This window comes from Cordyceps fumosorosea (assembly GCF_001636725.1).
Source record: "Cordyceps fumosorosea ARSEF 2679 chromosome Unknown scaffold_19, whole genome shotgun sequence".
NCBI lineage: Eukaryota > Fungi > Ascomycota > Sordariomycetes > Hypocreales > Cordycipitaceae > Cordyceps > Cordyceps fumosorosea.
The window spans coordinates 327,836-344,989 of record NW_017387319.1 but is presented as its reverse complement, the minus strand read 5'-3'; the positions used below and the strand labels follow the sequence as shown (position 1 = coordinate 344,989).

General features: G+C 58.0%; 7 protein-coding genes across 7 annotated transcripts; 2 read left to right on the top strand and 5 right to left on the bottom strand.

Moving 5' to 3' along the window:
* Positions 1-699: 699 nt before the first annotated feature.
* Positions 700-5,255, top strand: ISF_06984 (hypothetical protein; the record flags this gene model as incomplete). The annotated part of the gene is made up of 2 exons (XM_018850588.1): positions 700-971; positions 1,034-5,255. The coding sequence occupies 2 exons, from the start codon at positions 700-702 to the stop codon at positions 5,253-5,255; spliced, it is 4,494 nt and encodes a 1,497-aa protein (XP_018702233.1).
* Positions 5,256-5,342: 87 nt separating this feature from the next.
* On the bottom strand, positions 5,343-7,418 carry ISF_06983 (hypothetical protein; the record flags this gene model as incomplete). The annotated part of the gene is made up of 6 exons (XM_018850587.1): positions 5,343-5,426; positions 5,891-6,015; positions 6,239-6,367; positions 6,449-6,809; positions 6,891-7,213; positions 7,292-7,418. 6 exons carry the CDS (start codon positions 7,416-7,418, stop codon positions 5,343-5,345), a joined length of 1,149 nt encoding a protein of 382 aa, XP_018702232.1.
* A 1,017-nt stretch (positions 7,419-8,435) lies between these two features.
* On the bottom strand, positions 8,436-9,270 carry ISF_06982 (Major facilitator superfamily domain, general substrate transporter; the record flags this gene model as incomplete). Its single annotated transcript, XM_018850586.1, has 3 exons — positions 8,436-8,928; positions 8,979-9,163; positions 9,226-9,270. The coding sequence occupies 3 exons, from the start codon at positions 9,268-9,270 to the stop codon at positions 8,436-8,438; spliced, it is 723 nt and encodes a 240-aa protein (XP_018702231.1).
* A 2,207-nt stretch (positions 9,271-11,477) lies between these two features.
* Positions 11,478-12,556, top strand: ISF_06981 (hypothetical protein; the record flags this gene model as incomplete). The annotated part of the gene is made up of 3 exons (XM_018850585.1): positions 11,478-11,883; positions 11,949-12,454; positions 12,509-12,556. The coding sequence occupies 3 exons, from the start codon at positions 11,478-11,480 to the stop codon at positions 12,554-12,556; spliced, it is 960 nt and encodes a 319-aa protein (XP_018702230.1).
* Positions 12,557-12,628: 72 nt separating this feature from the next.
* On the bottom strand, positions 12,629-13,735 carry ISF_06980 (Short-chain dehydrogenase/reductase SDR; the record flags this gene model as incomplete). Its single annotated transcript, XM_018850584.1, has 5 exons — positions 12,629-12,816; positions 12,888-13,115; positions 13,169-13,270; positions 13,326-13,632; positions 13,685-13,735. The coding sequence occupies 5 exons, from the start codon at positions 13,733-13,735 to the stop codon at positions 12,629-12,631; spliced, it is 876 nt and encodes a 291-aa protein (XP_018702229.1).
* Positions 13,736-14,068: 333 nt separating this feature from the next.
* ISF_06979 (transferase) lies at positions 14,069-14,992 on the bottom strand (the record flags this gene model as incomplete). Its single annotated transcript, XM_018850583.1, has 1 exon — positions 14,069-14,992. One exon carries the CDS (start codon positions 14,990-14,992, stop codon positions 14,069-14,071), a length of 924 nt encoding a protein of 307 aa, XP_018702228.1.
* Positions 14,993-15,428: 436 nt separating this feature from the next.
* ISF_06978 (Alpha/beta hydrolase fold-1) lies at positions 15,429-16,853 on the bottom strand (the record flags this gene model as incomplete). Its single annotated transcript, XM_018850582.1, has 1 exon — positions 15,429-16,853. The coding sequence occupies one exon, from the start codon at positions 16,851-16,853 to the stop codon at positions 15,429-15,431; it is 1,425 nt and encodes a 474-aa protein (XP_018702227.1).
* Between the last annotated feature and the right edge of the window lie 301 nt (positions 16,854-17,154).

The window sequence follows — 17,154 nt, the reverse complement described above, 5'->3', positions numbered from 1 at the left end:
GTGCCACAAGGACATGACTAGCTCGCTCTGTCCGTGACAGCCAGCTGCATCCTAGCTCGTCCCAAAACGCTCCGAAAGTTAATAGATAGAGCTTGTATGTTTTGAGTCGTCTGTGGATTATTGATTTCTTCATGGGTTGCGGTCTAGATGCCAAGAGTCCTCTGAGACATTGACGGTGTGGGTGGGCTGTCGAAGAGGACGCGTAAACTCAAATCGAGCGCCTTTTTTCCACGAAATATGGTAAATAAACACAATAACCAGATTCAGACATATCGTAGATTTGAGCTGATCCAGGCAGCCAGGGGAGACTAGTAGCCGAGGATGTGGGCGGGAGAGTCTGGAACCATCCTAGCAGACCCAGCCGGCAAGCCGCCACCACGACTCGCCTACCCTCTCCATCGTCCTCGCCGGAATGAGATAAGTTATTGGAAATTTAAAATAGATTTGACAATGTTACCAGCTGAGTCAAGAGGCGTAAATAAATCTTTTTGGCTTGAACTCAATTCACAACCGTGTTCCTGCGGCCATGCCGAGCCTCTCTCCCTCCTCCTGGCAGTTGTTGCAACTGGGGCTCTCCTTGCCGACTATAAACACTCGTACCATCCAGTGAAGAGATTCATCTCAACTCGTGTCTTCATCCAAGGAGGAAAACAGCTCTGCAGAAGCCTTCCTCGTCACATTCTTTTTCTCTCCCCCATCATGGTCCCCAAGGCTCTGGGCCTCACGCTGCTCTCGGCGCTTCGGAAGCGTCAAGATGCAGCGTGCTCAGACTATTGCCCCTTTGGCACCTTGACGGTTGGCCTCGCTCCGACAGAGACTGTTGTGCAGCAGCCTATCCGTATCTCGGGCTACTTCTCTACCGATGGTCCTATCACCTTGGCTCCCAACGTTGTGGCAACCGTAACTGGCGCACCGGGAGTCATCGACACTGTAGTCACAATTGCTACTAACAACGCCGCGACGAATACCATGTAAGCTGTCTTGATCTTTTCATGTTGACGAAGCTTTACTAATCACTTCTGTGATTCATCAGCACAATTTGTCCTGGAAGCCAGTCCACCAGCAGCCCATCTGGCAGTGCCACAGGAGGCTCTAGTCAGTCACCTTCCGGCACCAACACCGGAAGCCAGTCCACTGGTGGCCCATCCAACACGGCCACTGGAGGTTCTACTCAGACGACATCTGGCACCAACACTGGAGGTCAGTCAACTGGCGGTCCATCTAGCACAGGCACCGGAGGCTCTAGTCAATCAACTTCCGGCACCAACAGCGGAAGCTCTACCGGGTCACCAACCGACACCAACAGTGGGAGCCAGTCCACTGGCGGCCCATCTAGCACTGGAGGCTCGACTGAGTCAACTTCCGGCACCGACACTGGAAGCTCAACCGAGACGACTGCCACCAACACTGGGGGCTCGACTCAGTCAACTTCCGGCACCAACACCTCTGGCACCAACACTGGGAGCTCAACCGAGACTACTGCCACCTCCGCATCTGGGACGGACACTGGAAGCTCTACGGGGGTAACTGCCACATCCACGGAGACTACGTCATCCACAGGCTCTGCCTCTTCTACCTCTGGCACTGAGACTGGAAGCTCCTCTGGCACTGACACTGGCAGCTCGACCGCCACTGATACCGGAAGCTCCTCTGCCACTGGTACTGGAAGCTCAACTGCCACTAACACTGGCAGCTCGACCGCCACTGATACTGGAAGCTCTACTGGCAGTGCCTCTTCCACCGCTACTGACACTGGCAGCTCCTCTGTCACCGGTACTGGAAGCTCTACTGACACTGCCTCGTCTACTGGCACTGACACTGCCTCGTCTACTGGCACTGACACTGCCTCGTCTACTGGCACTGACACTGGAAGCTCCTCTGCCACCGACACTGGCAGCTCGACTGCCACTAACACTGGCAGCTCGACCGCCACTGATACTGGAAGCTCTACTGGCAGTGCCTCTTCCACCTCTGCCACTGACACGGGAAGCTCTTCCACCTCTGCCACCGACACTGGAAGCTCTACTGGCACTGCCTCTTCCACTGCCACCGACACTGGTAGCTCTACTGCCACTACCTCTGGTACTGGAAGCTCTACTGGGACTACTTCAGCTACCAGCAGTGACCAGTCGACTACTGCAGCCACTAGCAGCGACCAGTCGACCACCACAGCTCCCAGCAGTGACCAGTCGACCACTACGACTGCCACCTCTACCACGAGCTGTGTCACTGCTCTGCCAACTGTCTGTGCCACGACCCTACCTCAGGCCTGCCAGGCGCTCGGCAGTGTCAGCGGGCTTGCGCTTGTTCCTCTGGTTCCTCTCTGCACCACTGCCCTCGGTGCCTATGCTACCGTCGGAGATATCGCGACGTGCCTGTCTGCCAGCATCACCTTGACCACCTCCGGAGCGAACCTTGTCGCTTGCCTCAACGCAGCCACGCCAAGCATTTGCATCTCCCAGCTTCCGTCCGCGTGTCTCGCCATCGGAACCGATCCCATCACCCAGGTGCCGCAGGATGTCGTTGCTTGCACCGCAGCCCTCGGCCCGTTTGCCGTTGGTGCGGCTCTCAACTGTCTCCAGCAGACCATCCAAAACCCCCTGTCCATCCTGACGTGTCTGCGATCGAGCATTGGACTGGGAGACCCGGCTCAGCAGATTTGCACGTCGGCTCCGGCCTCGTCGACCATCGTGACGACGCCGGCTAGCACCGCGACTGATACGTCGTCGTCTAGTGCCAGCGCTACTACGTCTGAGACCAACACGTCAACGGATGCATCCTCTAGTGAGACCAACACTTCAACCGGAGCAACGTCCACCAGTGAGACCAACACCTCGACGGGTTCATCCACTACTAGTGACAGTAGCAGCTCGACAGAGGCAACGTCCTCGACGGGAACTTCTAGCAGTGAGACCAGCACCTCGACAGGAGCGTCCACCACTGACACTAGCACCTCGACTGCGGCCACGTCTACGACGGAAACTTCCTCAACAGGGACTTCCAGTAGTGACACTTCCAGTAGTGAGACCAACACGTCGAGCGCAACATCCACTAGTGACACGAGCTCCTCCACCGGAGCTTCCTCTACAGGGTCTTCCACTAGTGAGACCAGCAGTTCAACTGAGTCTTCCACTAGCCAGAGCAGCAGCACTCTCACAACCATCACCAACACCGGGACTACAACCACTACCACTCCTACTACTACTACTTCTACCACCACGAGCAGCAGCTGCGTACCAACCACCCAGGCGCCAGTCTGTGCCACGGGACTCCCCGCGCCATGTGCTGCTCTCAGCTCTGCCAATGGCCTCACTCTGATTCCCCTGGTCCCCCTCTGCGCCGCCACTCTCGCCGGTCTTGGCACCACTCAGACCGCAGCATGCCTGGCCACCACCATCACCTTCACGACCATTGGTGCCGACATCGTCGCCTGTCTCAACCAGGCCATCACCTCGGTCTGCATCACCTCGCTGCCTCAGGCTTGTCTTGACATCCCTACCGCCCCTGCCGTCAACCTCCCTGGCGATGTTGCCGCCTGCACCACGGCCCTTGGCCCCTTCGCCATCAACGCTGCCGCCACGTGTCTCACCACGGCCATCACTGATCCCTTGAACGTCCTGTCGTGCCTGCAAACGGCCATCGGCCTCGGAGATGGTAGCGGAGGATGCCCTACGTCGTCGATAAACACGACGCCCGTATCAACCGCGGCGACCACGAGCTCCACCACTTCCGCTGCGGCGACCTCGTTGACTGACACCACGAGCTCGTCGACGGACACCACGAGCCCTACCGCTTCCAGTGCAACGAGCTCTTCGACAGATGCTACGAGCTCTACTACTTCTAGTGATACCAGCTCGACCACGGATTCCACCAGCTCTCCCACTTCTAGTGCAACGACGACAGACACTACGAGCTCCACCACTTCTAGTGATACCAGCTCGGCCACGGATTCTACCAGCTCCACCACTTCTAGTGCAACGAGCTCGACTACTGACTCTACGAGCTCTACCACTTCTAGTGAGACGAGCTCCTCAACAGACACTACGAGCTCGACCACGTCCAGCGAGCCCAGCTCGTCGACGGACGCCACAAGCTCCGCCACGTCTACCGATACCAGCTCGTCAACGGATTCCACAACCTCTACCGCCAGCTCGACCAGCTCGTCGACGGATACCACAACCTCTTCCACTCCAAGCTCAACTGGCTCGTCAACAGACACTACAAGCTCTACCGCTTCCAGCACGAGCTCGACCTCTTCTTCCAGCTCTACCACTTCCAGCAGCTCGTCGACTACCACATCGCCAACTACCACAACCACCACCACTACCACAACGACGAGCTCTACTAGCTGTATCCCCACCACCACCGGCCCAGCCCCGTCTGCATGTGTGACCGCTGTCCCCGCCGCCTGCGCAGCCATCGGTAGCCTCAATGGCCTGGCGATCGTGCCCGCTCTCGCCGGATGCACCCTCGCTCTCGGACCGTACGCCGTCGGAAACACCGCCACCTGCCTGGCCACGACCGCCATCGGCTTCACCACCAAGGGCTCCGACGTCGTCAACTGCGTCCTCAACTCCCTCAAGAGCCGCTGCATCACCACGCTGCCATCCGCGTGCACCAAGCTGTCCACCGAGTCCGGCCTCGCGCTCATCCCCGACGCCGCCCTCTGCGTGACCGCCCTCGGCCCCTTCGCCGTCGGCACCGCCCTCACCTGCCTCGCCACGTCCTCCATCACCAGCTCCACCACCGGCACCGGCATCGTCACCTGCCTGGAGACCGCGCTCGGCCTGCAGGCTCCCACGCCGACCAGCGGCGCCGCATTCTGCACGCCGACGAGCACCACCGCGCCGAGCTGCTCCGTGGCGCTGCCCTCCGCGTGCCAGAGCATCGGGACCACCAACGGCCTTGCGCTCCTGACCCAGATCCCTCTCTGCGTCACCGCTCTCGGAGCGTTCGGCATCGGCAACGCGGCGCAGTGTCTCGTGACGACCGACATCTCTATCAGCTCCGTGGGCTCCAACGTCCTCAACTGCCTCACGACCGCGCTTCAGGCGCAGTGCCCGAGAGCGCTGCCCGCGGCCTGTTCCAACCTCGCTACTGACAACGCTGCCCAGCTGGTGGTTGACATCCCGCTCTGCACGGTCGCACTTGGACCGTATGCTGCCGGCGATGCGCTGATATGTCTCTCGACAAGTGGCTTAACCGGGCCGCAGATTGTTTCATGCTTAGACAATGCGCTGGGTATTGTGGTTTAATTATCTACTGTACAATCTTTTTCTTTAATATTTCTTTAACGTTAATTTATATTCATTTTTATTCCACCAAAAATCGTGTTTCTTACTCTAAATCTCTTCCGGTAACTTCGTATTCTCAACTTGTTGCTTTTGCTTTAGTGCGCGGCTCTCCCGCTCGCATTTAAGAATTCGCTAGAAAATAGCTAGCTGTTAGTAGCAAACGCGGGAGAAGAGGAAAGTAGTTTCTCATTTACTTGCAGGTCTTTCCGGGATACGAAATAATATGAAATGCACTTGTTTCTCATACGGCGGTCAACCATTCGCTTCGAAAATGCACTGTTGGTTTCCCGTCTCGACCTTTGTGACCTCTCCTTCCCCAATCATCACCAGCAGCACCAGCAGCAGCATCGGCCTTTGAATCGCATCTTTGCCGCCAATAAATCTTGTTGTCTAATAAAAGTCTATATCATAGATTGCGCAACATAATTCATTCCCGGCCGAATTGTCGTGTTGCAAGAATGTGTCCGGTGTCGACTGGAGACGAAACTGGGAACCAGAGGAAAGAAATGGGCAATCATATTCAGTGAAGCCTATCAAGGCATCCGTGAAGTATAAAACAAAGATACGGATGTAGCCCCTCCTGCCACGGCACCTACCAGCGCATCTCCGCCCTCGTCATCGCCATCTTCGTCGTCGTCGTCGTCGTCGTTGTCGGCGAGTGTCAGACTATCGCACAGATGGCTAGGTTGGTCACCGCCGCGTTGAGCGACTTGTTGGCCTTCTGAAGTTAGTTAATCCGCCGCAAAGACTGGAAGGGGTCTTGTGGGATCTGCTGCTGCGCGTTCTTCGCCGACAAGATGAGGCCCCGGGCCAAGCGAGTGCCTCGCGTGCTTCCACGAGGGATTCTACAGGCGCGGGAAACGCGGATCAGCACGGCCCAAAACGCAGCAAGAGGCGTAGAGGTGATGAATTGCTAGGAAAATGGAAAGATGTAGGAAACTTACTCTGGACCTGAGTCTCGTAAAAGCCTGCGTGAACGAGGTTGAAGTTCTGCACAAACTCGGCCACCTCCGGCACCCTGTTGTCGGGGTTAACGTTCCTTGCCAGATCCGTGCAGTTTTCGCTCTTGGGGTCTGTTTCGGACCGTCAGCCCATGCATCTTTCACCGCATGCTCTTCCCTTGACAAGAAGCACAAGATGGACAGCCTACGTACCCCATGGTTTGCCAAGCTTGGTAAAGTTGTCCAGCACTGCCACGGCGCTGGCACGGCGCGGCGCCAGCGACAGAAACGCCAGCGCCACAGGCCCGCGAAAGCGCGGGCCGAACAGCTCGCCGATGCGGCTCATGCCTAGCCCGTCCACCTCGTCCACCTCGTCCGCGCGCCCGTCGGTGGTGCTGTCGTGCGGCTGGTAAACCGGCTCGCGCATCTGAACCGTCGCCTTGACCCAGTCCTCCGTCACCTCGGTCCAGTTCGCAAACTCATCGCGGAATAGCGGATGCAAGTCCATCAGGCCGTTCTCCATCATGTCGCCCACCGAATCTCTTGCGCATAGTCCGGTGAGCGGCAGTGCGCCCTACGATAGGTACTCGCCAAAGTAGTAGGAGCCGCTGCATCCCTCACCGCGCCCGCAATGACGCAGGCACCAGAGACGGACCAGCTTAGCGTCATCGTTCACAAAGAAGCTGATGAGATCCAGGTCGCAGATGAAGACGTCCTTTGGGAACAGCGAGGTGTCGAGGACGTATAGCTCAATGTCCTCAAAGTCCTCGCGGTCGCGTGCGCGCCGGTAAAAGGCGTTTGCGAGCGCGTATGGCAGGGAGCTGGTCCACGAAACCAGGTTCCACGCCTCGGACCCCTTCGCGCGTTTCCAAGTAAGGTGCCTCTGCAGCATGTCCGTGGCGACCGCCACGTCCATGTCGAAGATGCACGTTGTCGCTTCGGGATCGCCCCTCCCCGCGCTCAAGCTTTGGGCAATGTCTGAAGTGGTGATCCCTTTTGAATTGCTGGAAGAGATTCGAAAGAGGTATCGTGGGATGTCAGCCCTTTCTAACCTACCGCGGGGTAAAAAGGGCAGCCCGCTGGCGGCTGCAACGACACTCTCCGTGGCTGGGGTACTCGTCGGGATGTGCAGCGTCCTGAGGTGAGCCGCGAGGTCGTCGATGGGGGAGTCTGCTGATGCCATATTGGTGAAGGATGGATAACGGGGTGCAGCAAGTGTTGATCAGGCTTGGCTGCTTCTGCTGCTGCTCTCGTGGCAGCGAATTGCCATTCAGGGATCGAAGAGCTGGCAACGACTGTATCATGGCCTGATGCAGCGGCAAACGGCCCAAAAACAAGACTGCGAACGCATCCAAGACTGGAACAAAAGCAAGGACAAGGGCAAGGCAACGCTTGCAAGACTCCCAGCTACCTTGTCGGTGAGTGGTGCATTGCTTGAAAAAAAAACTTGATTGCTGAAAGAATGAGGGAAGTCAACTCAGGTGCACCTGCCTTTCTCTTGCTGCACCGCTCCGCGGGCCAGTCCAAGGCGACTCCTTGGACGGACGAGATATACTCTGGATGGATGTCAGGCAGTCATCCGAGATGCAGAAACACTGCCAGAATGTACCACGGCGTTCCCCTTCCTGGTGACGCATGCAAATATTGCGCAGCGAGTTCAAGCTAATTTTCATCATTCAATACATTAATTCATACAAAGTCGTAGCGTGCCCCATCAATCCTTCTTCCCGCGCATGACCCGAGGCAAGACATAACTACCCGACATCCGACATCTAGAATACAAAGCGCTTATTAGAAACTACCCTGACAATAAACAAGATACCGGTACCGAGCAAAGTGACGGCGGCACAAAATATGAACACCCCCGACCAACCTCCCGTTGCGTCCTTGATCGCTCCAGTGGCCGGGCCACCAGCAAGCGTACCGATGGAACAAATGGCCATCATGGCCCCGATGCGAAGTCCAAGATGCCCCATGTCTGGAGTTGTCTGTGCCACACAAGCCGAACCAAGAGGCACAATGCCACCAGACGAAAAGCCAAACAAGAGAGAAAAGAGAATAAGTGTAGGCTCTGTCGTAGCCCAAACAAAAGACAACGTTGCAACACTGGTCAAGGTGGATATCAACAGAAGCATGTTGAGCCTTTAAAAGTCAGCTTGATTCTCAGAGTTTGACAATGTAACAAAAACTTCTATGTATCTTACCTGCCAATGTGATCGCCAACCCATCCAGTGACGATGCGGCCAAACAGCGACGCGACGTAGGAGATGGCAAGTAAGTTGTTGGCCATTGTGAGCTCCACACTCTGATCATTGGCGTACTGGGGTATGTAAAAGAAAGGTACCATCATTCCACAGTCAATGAAAAGTAGTGCAATGCTGAGGCCCAGGAACCGCAAGTCGCAAATTGCCTTGGAGATGGATCTCTGCGAAGCCTTAATTTCGTGTCCGGCTGTGTCATGTCCGGCAACATCCTTGCGCTCCCTGACCAAAATGCAGGAAATGAGCGTCAGAGGCACGGAAACGGTTGCAGCGACCCGATGCGTCCAGGAGGTGCCCAGCCGTATGAACAGTTGATTCAAGGCCATGGGCCAAAGGATCCCACCCGCGGAGGCTCCAGAAACGACCAGGCCGAGGGCGAGACCGCGATTCTTGTCAAACCATTCCGAGACGGCACTCGTAGTGGGGTAGAATCTAGCATGGGATTAATATCGAGGTTGGGGGTAGAGTCGCGTGGTCCTCACAGCAGTGCACAGCCTAGGCCGAACAGGAATCCTTGGGCGAGGAGCAGCTGGTAAAACTCTTTGGCAAAGCTGCAAGCAAGGAAGGCGATGAGGCAGAGAAAGGTTCCGGAGAGCATGAGCTTTCGAGCACCCCATTTGTCAAATGCAGGGCCAATAATAATCCCGCTAAGAAAAAGAACAAACATCTGTAGAGTGTGAGTCGACGGCTAGTAGGTAGACCTGGTCGGGGACATTGTTGCAGACGCACCTGCACGCTGCCGATCCAAGTGACGGTAGAAGTCCGCAAACCCATTTCGTGTTCGTACCTTGTTTCAAAAGTTCCAAAAGAGTTGAGTAGACCTTGGCGAGTTGTTAGTCAAATTTCGCCTTGCGAGTGGTAAACTCACCAAATGAAGCTGTAAAGTTGAGAAAGCCACCCAGGACAACCAGCCAGGCGCGACGGCCACTATCCGGGACGCCGATGTGATTCGGCTCATGGGGCGTCGGGAAGGAATGGATGGAGGAAAATGCAGGAGAATGAGGGGAAATGGGACGAGGAGAAGCGATTTCTAGTGTTGCCTTGCTCTCGGTACGTTGGGCCATGGTGCCTTTCAAGCACAGCTTCGAAGAACGACGTTGTAGCGAGGCGACAAGAGATTGGAGAGTGGAATCTAAGTGGATTAATGATAAGCAAAAGTTCAATTCCAAGTGTTCATTCCTCGATTGAGTGATCGTTTGCATGCGCCATCAGGTTGCCAATGGACGCCAACACCACCCTTCCACGAGCGCAAAGGCAACGACGTTGAATGGTCTTCGAAGGAGAATCGAGTACATGATGACAATACCGCTGCAATTGCGACAATTGGATGCGACGAAGGGGTAGAGTTGGAAGACGCTTACCAAGACGGCTCAAACAATAAAACGAACGAGGAGGCCAAGCGCGGGCTGGATAACTCAACAATGCGAAAGATGCAAAACCCGTACAGTAAAGGAACGACTGGGGTAACCGCAGGGTGGGAGATGAGAAAATAAAAGGGAAAGTAGAAAAGAAAGAGAGAAAGAAAGAAAAAGAAAAGAAAAAAGAATGACGGAGGCCGAATGGCAGAGCTCGCAGGGTTGCTGGTGATGTGAAGGCCAAGTCCAAGTTGTCGCGGACTGGCTGGCTGGCTGGCTGATTGGTTCAGAGGGCGTTTGCAAACTGCGGGTGGCTGCCAGCTGGCGGTTGGTATGGTTGTGGTTTGCAGCTGCCTCGAGTACCAGGTAGGCAAACGGATGTTGGTGGGGGTTATTATCTTTTTAAAAAGAAAAAAACCATATCTATTTCTTTAAATAAAAGGACCCGTGAATCAATTCAACTTTGATCCTGCCATCACTTACATGCCTAGCTAAACCATGCGCCTCCCTCGGGATTCCCATCGAACCTTTGCCCGATTCGGCAGTAGATGCGAGTTGCACCAATTTTCAGCATATCCTGACCTGCAAGTCATCCTGCAATATCCGTTAAATAATATCCATTCTGCCATTAGATGGGACGAGATGGTGAGGTAGTTGTCGATCCATCACAAGCAACCTGGGTCATCACTCGGCGGGGTTAAACAATGACGAGATGCCTGCCTTGACTTGCGGGCACGGGACACGGAAGCTGTACTCGATTCGGCACTGGGAAAAGTCCATCAACCAACCAAAGAAGCGTTTCACAAATGCTGGGCTGAAAAAACCCCAAGCTGCTGTCTTCCTCCCCCCTCTCATCAGGTGAGACGGAGCAAACCAGGAGAGACATGCCAAGGTGACATGTTTGTGACTCCGAATGTCGACAAGGATCGAGGTTGGAACCAGGACAGTCATTTGTTAAAAAGCATACATGCATTTAACAAGAGCCAGCCTCCCGGCCACGGATCTTTCAATTCGTTGCATCGACACACCAATCGCGACTTTGACCCAGCCAAGTGGCGGGGCTTGGACAAGGCTGTCCGTATTCCCGGATATATTAGAGCCTAACTAACCTAGTCACAATCTGGAGAGGAAGAATTGCTGTCAATTAATGTTCTGCATCTGCTATTTACGGAAAATCCCCGAGTCACCTTTCTTGCCGAAACTTGCTGCGAGAAATACACTCGAGAATCACAGATCTGCCAACTTATAAACCATAACCAACACCTGTATCACGAATAACAACAGTTGGGGCTTTTTTACCAACAGCCTGCCTACCCCAGATTAGGAACTTTATCCCAGGCCAGGCCAGGCCACTACCTAGTAACGGCTCGTACCACCGATCACCGATCCGCGGTTATACAAGATGCACCTCCGCACCTCCGCACCTCCGCATCCGACGTCGCTCCCCCTCTTTTAAACGCCATCTCGACGGACCGATGCACCTCTGCAGGTTCCAGTTCCATCATTGTCATCATCATCATCATCATCATCATCATCATCACCATTTCATCCCATCCGTAGACCGTTTTACTTTAACGCAAAAACCACCTCACTTCCGTAGAACCACGGATAACGCCCCACCGAACCATGTCCCACTCCCGGCCGTCCTTTGACTCCCTCCCGCTCCGCGCCGACGGCCCCCCCGGCAATGCCTGGGGCCTCTACGGCGCCTCCGATCAGCTCGGCACCCTCAACCTCCTCACCCCCGCGCGCATCGCCGCCGCCGCCGCCGCCGAGATCCGCGACGGCACCCGCGTCCCGACCGACTGGCCCCTCGACAGCATGCAGCCGCCCGCCTTTGGCCGGCAGCCCTTCCACCACCAAATCGTGCACAAGTGGCCGCCGCGGCCCGTCAACGACGACGTCGTCACCTTCAACACGCAGTCGAGCACGCAGTGGGACGGCTTCCGGCACTACGGCAGCGCCGACGGGCGCTTCTACAACGGCACCACGCAGGAGCAGATCATGACCACGGACGAGATGGGCACCCACGGTACGTCGTCGTCCCAAGCTGGCGCTCCCCGTAGTTATGCGCTGATGAACCTTTCCCCTGGCAAGCCTGGGTGGAAACCGGAGGCATCGTCGGCCGTGGCGTGCTCCTCGACTGGGCCGCCTGGGCCGAGCGCCAGGACCGCAAAGTCGACGTGCACAGCAGCCACGCCATCACCGCCGCCGTCCTCGACGAGGTCGCCGCCAGCCAGGGCATCGCCGCCTTCCTTCCAGGCGACATCCTGTTCATCCGCACCGGCTTCACCGAGTCCTACGACCGGATGGCCGCCGAGGCGCGCGCCGCGCTGACCAAGGACTACGCGCCCGACTCGATCGGCCTGGAGAGCTCGCGCGAGACGCTGCGCTGGCTGTGGGACCGCGGCTTCGCGGCCGTGGCGGGCGACCAGCCGGCGCTCGAGGCGCTGCCGTTTCCGAAGCACGAGCACGTGCTGCACGAGTGGCTGTTGCCGGGCTGGGGCATGCCGATCGGGGAGCTGTTCAGCCTGAAGCGGCTGAGCGAGGCGTGTGCGGAGAAGAAGCGATGGACCTTTTTCTTCACCAGCATGCCCATTTATGTAAGTTTAGCAAACCACGGAGTGCTGTCTTGTACGCGCTAACAAGAGCGGTAGGTTAAGGGTGGTGTCGCCAGCCCGCCCAATGGGATTGCAATCTTTTGAACAAGCAGAATGGCATTTGCCTTTTTAGTCAGGAATTCGTAGCATGTAATGAATTACCATTCCATTCTGTTCCTATGTAGAGATGCCTGCCTCCTTTTCAATCTCCTCCTTGGAGAAAGACCACCTGTCCTGCAGCTGCTTGTCCAGCGACTTCTCGAAGACGGCCTTGTCCCACCACTCGCCCCAGCTCGTCAGGAAGATGCGGTCCGGGTCCTCCGGGAAGTCCGATCTGGTCAGCGCAGCGAGCATGCTCTGAGCGCCTGGCATGACAATACAGTTAGCGGAGGGTCGATGAATCTAGGTAGTCGTGGGCAAGAAGAGAAAACGCTACCTTGCGGGATAGTCTTGGCGTCGGGCGACCCGGTCGGCAGCTTGACGCCGCTGCCGCGCGCGAGCCCCGTGCCGGGCACCAGCCCGGGCGAGACGGCGACCACGTCGCAGACGCCGGTGAGCTCGCGGCGCCACCAGTGCGCGCCGAGGAGCTGCACGAACTTGGTCATGCAGTACAGCGGCATGCCCTCCGTGCCCGCGCCGGACCTGAGGGCCTCCTCCGCGATGCCTGCAAACGCGTCAGTGGAAACTGTAGCACAAAAAGATGGGGAGAAAATGTACCAGGGTCGGGAACGGCCGTTACGGCGCCGGAGGAGACGAACACGATGCGCGCCTTGGACGCCTCCAGCTTCTCGCGCAAAAGATGGACCAGATAAAACTGGGCTTTCCACAGAGTTGAATTAGCTTCATCACCCAATGGCCTCTGGGGAAAACGTACCGACGTGGTTGACCACGGCGGACTCGCACCACCTGTACCCGCGCGGGTTCGCCACCGCCGGGTCCGTAATAGCCGCGTTGAGGAAGAGGTAGTCGATCCTAGCCTCGCCAACCTTGGCGAGCGCCGCCTCGGCGAAGCGCCGCGTGCTCTTGAGGTCCGCGAGGTCCAGCGGCAGCACGTCCACCTTGTTGGTGGACTCAAAGGCAGCGTCGTGCAGGGACCGGTCCATGGCGGAGGTGTTGCGGGCGCCGAGCACGGCGTGGTACGGCTCCGGCGCGGCGAGGAGCTGCTTGAGCGCCTCGAATCCCTGCGGAGTGTTGGTGAGATGGGCATGAAGGGGGAGGAGGGGGGTGGCTTACTAGGCCAGAGGTGAGGCCGGTGGCGACAATGGTCTTGGCTGCGGATGCCATGATGTCGGAGTCTGGGTCGGTTTCTGTTGTGGTCGTGAGCATTGAGCTGGTGAGTTTAAGGAGATGAATGAAATTTGGAACTGGGTTTGCTATTTATTGAGATGAACTGGCTAGAGTATTGTTTGATTTATAATTGTGCTGGTGCCAGGCCGGACTTGGCGGGGTTAACAAAGTCGATGACTACGCCGCCAGCCTCGTGCGGACATTGGGCCAACGCTAGATGCCTCGTTCCTATGACCACTAGTAGCCGTCTTTCTGATGTCATTCATAAGCTCAACTCCTGAATTCATTTCACTTTTACTCCCATCCCCCATCGTTAGCAATTCCTCTCCCTCACTCCTCCCCTTCCACCTTCTCCAACGCTCTCCGCAGCTGCCTCCGGATCAGCCACTCCGGGGAGTCGTCCTCGCCGCGCACGATGGCGTCCAGGCAGAGGACCGCCTCACAGCACGCCGTCCACGTGCCCCGGGCCACAACGTCGCCGCCGTAGCCCGCCCGGGCCGCGATGCGCGCCGACGCCGCAGCGCCGACGCTGATGGTCAGCCCGCGCACGTCGACGGACGGGTGTCCGATGCACGCGTCGCTCCAGTCGATGACGCCGGTGAGGCGGCCCGTGGCCGGGTCGACGAAGATGTGCTCGCCCTTGAGGTCGGCGTGCAGCAGGACGGGCGTGTAGGGTCCGTTGACGGCCGTGTCGCTGATGTGAAGCGCCTGGGCAATGTCCACGTCGGTGAGGCGCCCGAGGTGGCCGTTGTCGCGCAGGCGAACGCGCCAGGCTTCTAGTGCAAGCCGGCGACGCTCCAGGAGGTCGACGGGCTCGGCGTCCACCACCCCTATCGCTCGTACCTTTTCGATCGGTGTCTTTTTCAGTAGCTTAAGCAGTTCGACGAGGTCATCCTCCGTCGCAGCATTGACGCTTTGAGGCGAGTCCTCGATCGACACGCCAGCCAGCTTCCTGTACAAGCCGTAAGGTCGTCTACCATCATCCCACGTGCCAACCCCAAGGCAAGTCGGCATCGCTGTGAATCCAGGCTCGACTGACTTCAAAACTCCCCATAGTGCTTTTTCTTGGATTAGCAGCCCGCCGTCCAGCCCGTCAGCCCGGAGCCGGAGGACGAAAGCGTCGTCGATGATCCAGACCATGTGTTCCCCGCCTTCCCCGCTGCGGACCATCTGCCCGATCGGCTTCGGCACGGCATTGGCCGTAGCGAGGAGCCGCAGGATGGCATCATCTGTAATTTCCGTACTTTTCGACATGGTAGATGAGCATAAATTGGCTGCAGATCCAAGATTGCCAAAAACAACCGAAATTTAAACTCGAGCTTTGCATGGCACAAAATGAGTCACGCCGGAGGCCACTCCAGCCAACATAGCTCCATGTATAAGGCTGTCAAAGTGACAAACCACCGCGATGTCAATTCCTTGCAGTGTATGCAACATCTAAAAGTACAAATTCGCCTGCATCTCAATCGACAAATCCCTCTGCGCAGCCAGCACCTCCCTCTCCTCCAGACTATACCCCTTGCCCTCCTCCCCCTCCCCCGGAAAATACTCCGCGTCCCGCCCACACACCACATTCTCCCCCGGCACCGTCCCGTTCGTCAAATACGCCCTCAGCCTCCCTGCCATGCAAAGCGACGGCACCGCCACCGACCCGTGCCCATACCCATCCAGCATCACCAGCCTTGCCCCCTCAAAACCCTCCTCCTGCGCCTCCCGCGCCACCCCGTGCGGCCACGCCGGATTTGACGTGCAGCGCGCGCGCCTCGCCAATCGCAAATCTTCGCCTGTCGAAGAGCAGCAGCATCTTCTCCAGCAGCCGCATGCGCGGCTGTGGCCAGCCGCCCGCCGGCCCGGACCGCCCGTCGTTGAGCCGCACCACCAGGCCCGCCTCATCGTCACCGTCATCATCCCCGGCGTAGGCGAGGAACATGCCCGTCGCGTCGCCGGCACGCAGGTCCGCGAGGCGGCGGGCGAGCGCGGGCCAGTGCGCGGGCGTATGCATCTCCCTCAAGAGACCGCGGATGCGCGCCGTGAAGTCGTCGACGACGCCGTACGCGCTGCCGCTGACGTACGCGCTCGCCGGGCTGCGGTACAGCGCGTCGATTACCCGCGTCACGTTCTCGCGCAGCGCCGGGCCCGTCACGCCTCGCCCGGCCAGCGCGCACTTGCCCTCCCCCGCGCGCGCGCACTCCTCGAAGAAACCGTCCACCACCGCATCCGCGTCCTCGTGGCGCCTCGCGTCCAGCAACTCCTCAAACCACGCCTTCTGGTCCGGCAGCGCGTCCAGCACCACGCGCCCCACGCGGCTCGGGTACGCCGTCGCGTACACCTGCCCGAGCAGCGCGCCGTAACCTACGCCCCAGTACGCCATTTGCCCCTGCCCAAGGGCGTCCAGGACGACGTTGAGGTCCGCGGCGGTCTGCGGGGTGTTCACGTAGGCCAGGTGCTCGCCGGCGTTGTCTTGACATGCGCGCCCGTGGTTGGTCGCCCACGCGTACAGGTAGGGGCTGTCGCGGATGAGGTCCGAGGTGGGCGGACGCGCGCGGAGACGCGCGCGCGAGGCCTCGGAGGCGTAGCACGTCGCTGGCGGGGTGGAGGCGCTGACGCCGCGCGAGTCGAAGCCGATGATGTGTAGGCCGTCCCCGACAAGTCGGCGGAGCGCGGCGCGGGCGCGTGGCCTGCCGCGGAGGAAGGCGACGCCGCTGGCGCCCGGTCCGCCGAGGCTGATGAGCAGGTTCGTAGCGGAGTGGCTACGGCCGCGCATGCGCACGAGCGGGACGGTGAAGGCCTTGGCCGCGCCGTCGGTACGCGGTGTCTGTGCGGAGGCAAAGTGGTCCATCGGCACATTGATGGTGCCGCATTCGAGGTCCTGGTCCTGGTCGGTGATGAGGGGGTCACCACACGGTCGCCATCGGATCGACTCGCCAGGGTAGGTGCGGAATTTTGGTTCCGCGGTGGGCGGCCGCGCATCGCCGCGGGATGTGAGAAATTGCCAGGATAGCAAAGCCCAGAGGGTGACGACGGTGAAGATGGCCGCTCTGGAGGCTGCTCGTTTGCGGTTGGCGGTTGGGCTGCGGTCGGCGAGAGGCCCGCCCAGCAGCGTCTGCTTCTCCATGCGATATGAGTATGTGTGTGTGTGTGCGCTAGATTTCAACGTAGAATTAGTCACTTCCCCCAAGCATGAAGGCGTTTTTGGTAAACCGATAGCATTAAAGCTGCGACGGAAGTTGACGATGTAGAGGGGAGGTGGACAGAATAAGCTAGAGGACTGACGCCCTACCTGTTAGGTGGCTTGCACCGACGTCTTCAGCACCCGTGATCTAGTGATGATAATTCGGATGAGATGCCTGTAGGAAATATTTCAATAAAGTCAACATCTATTCTTTTCGTCGCCAAATATTTCGCACCTCCTATAA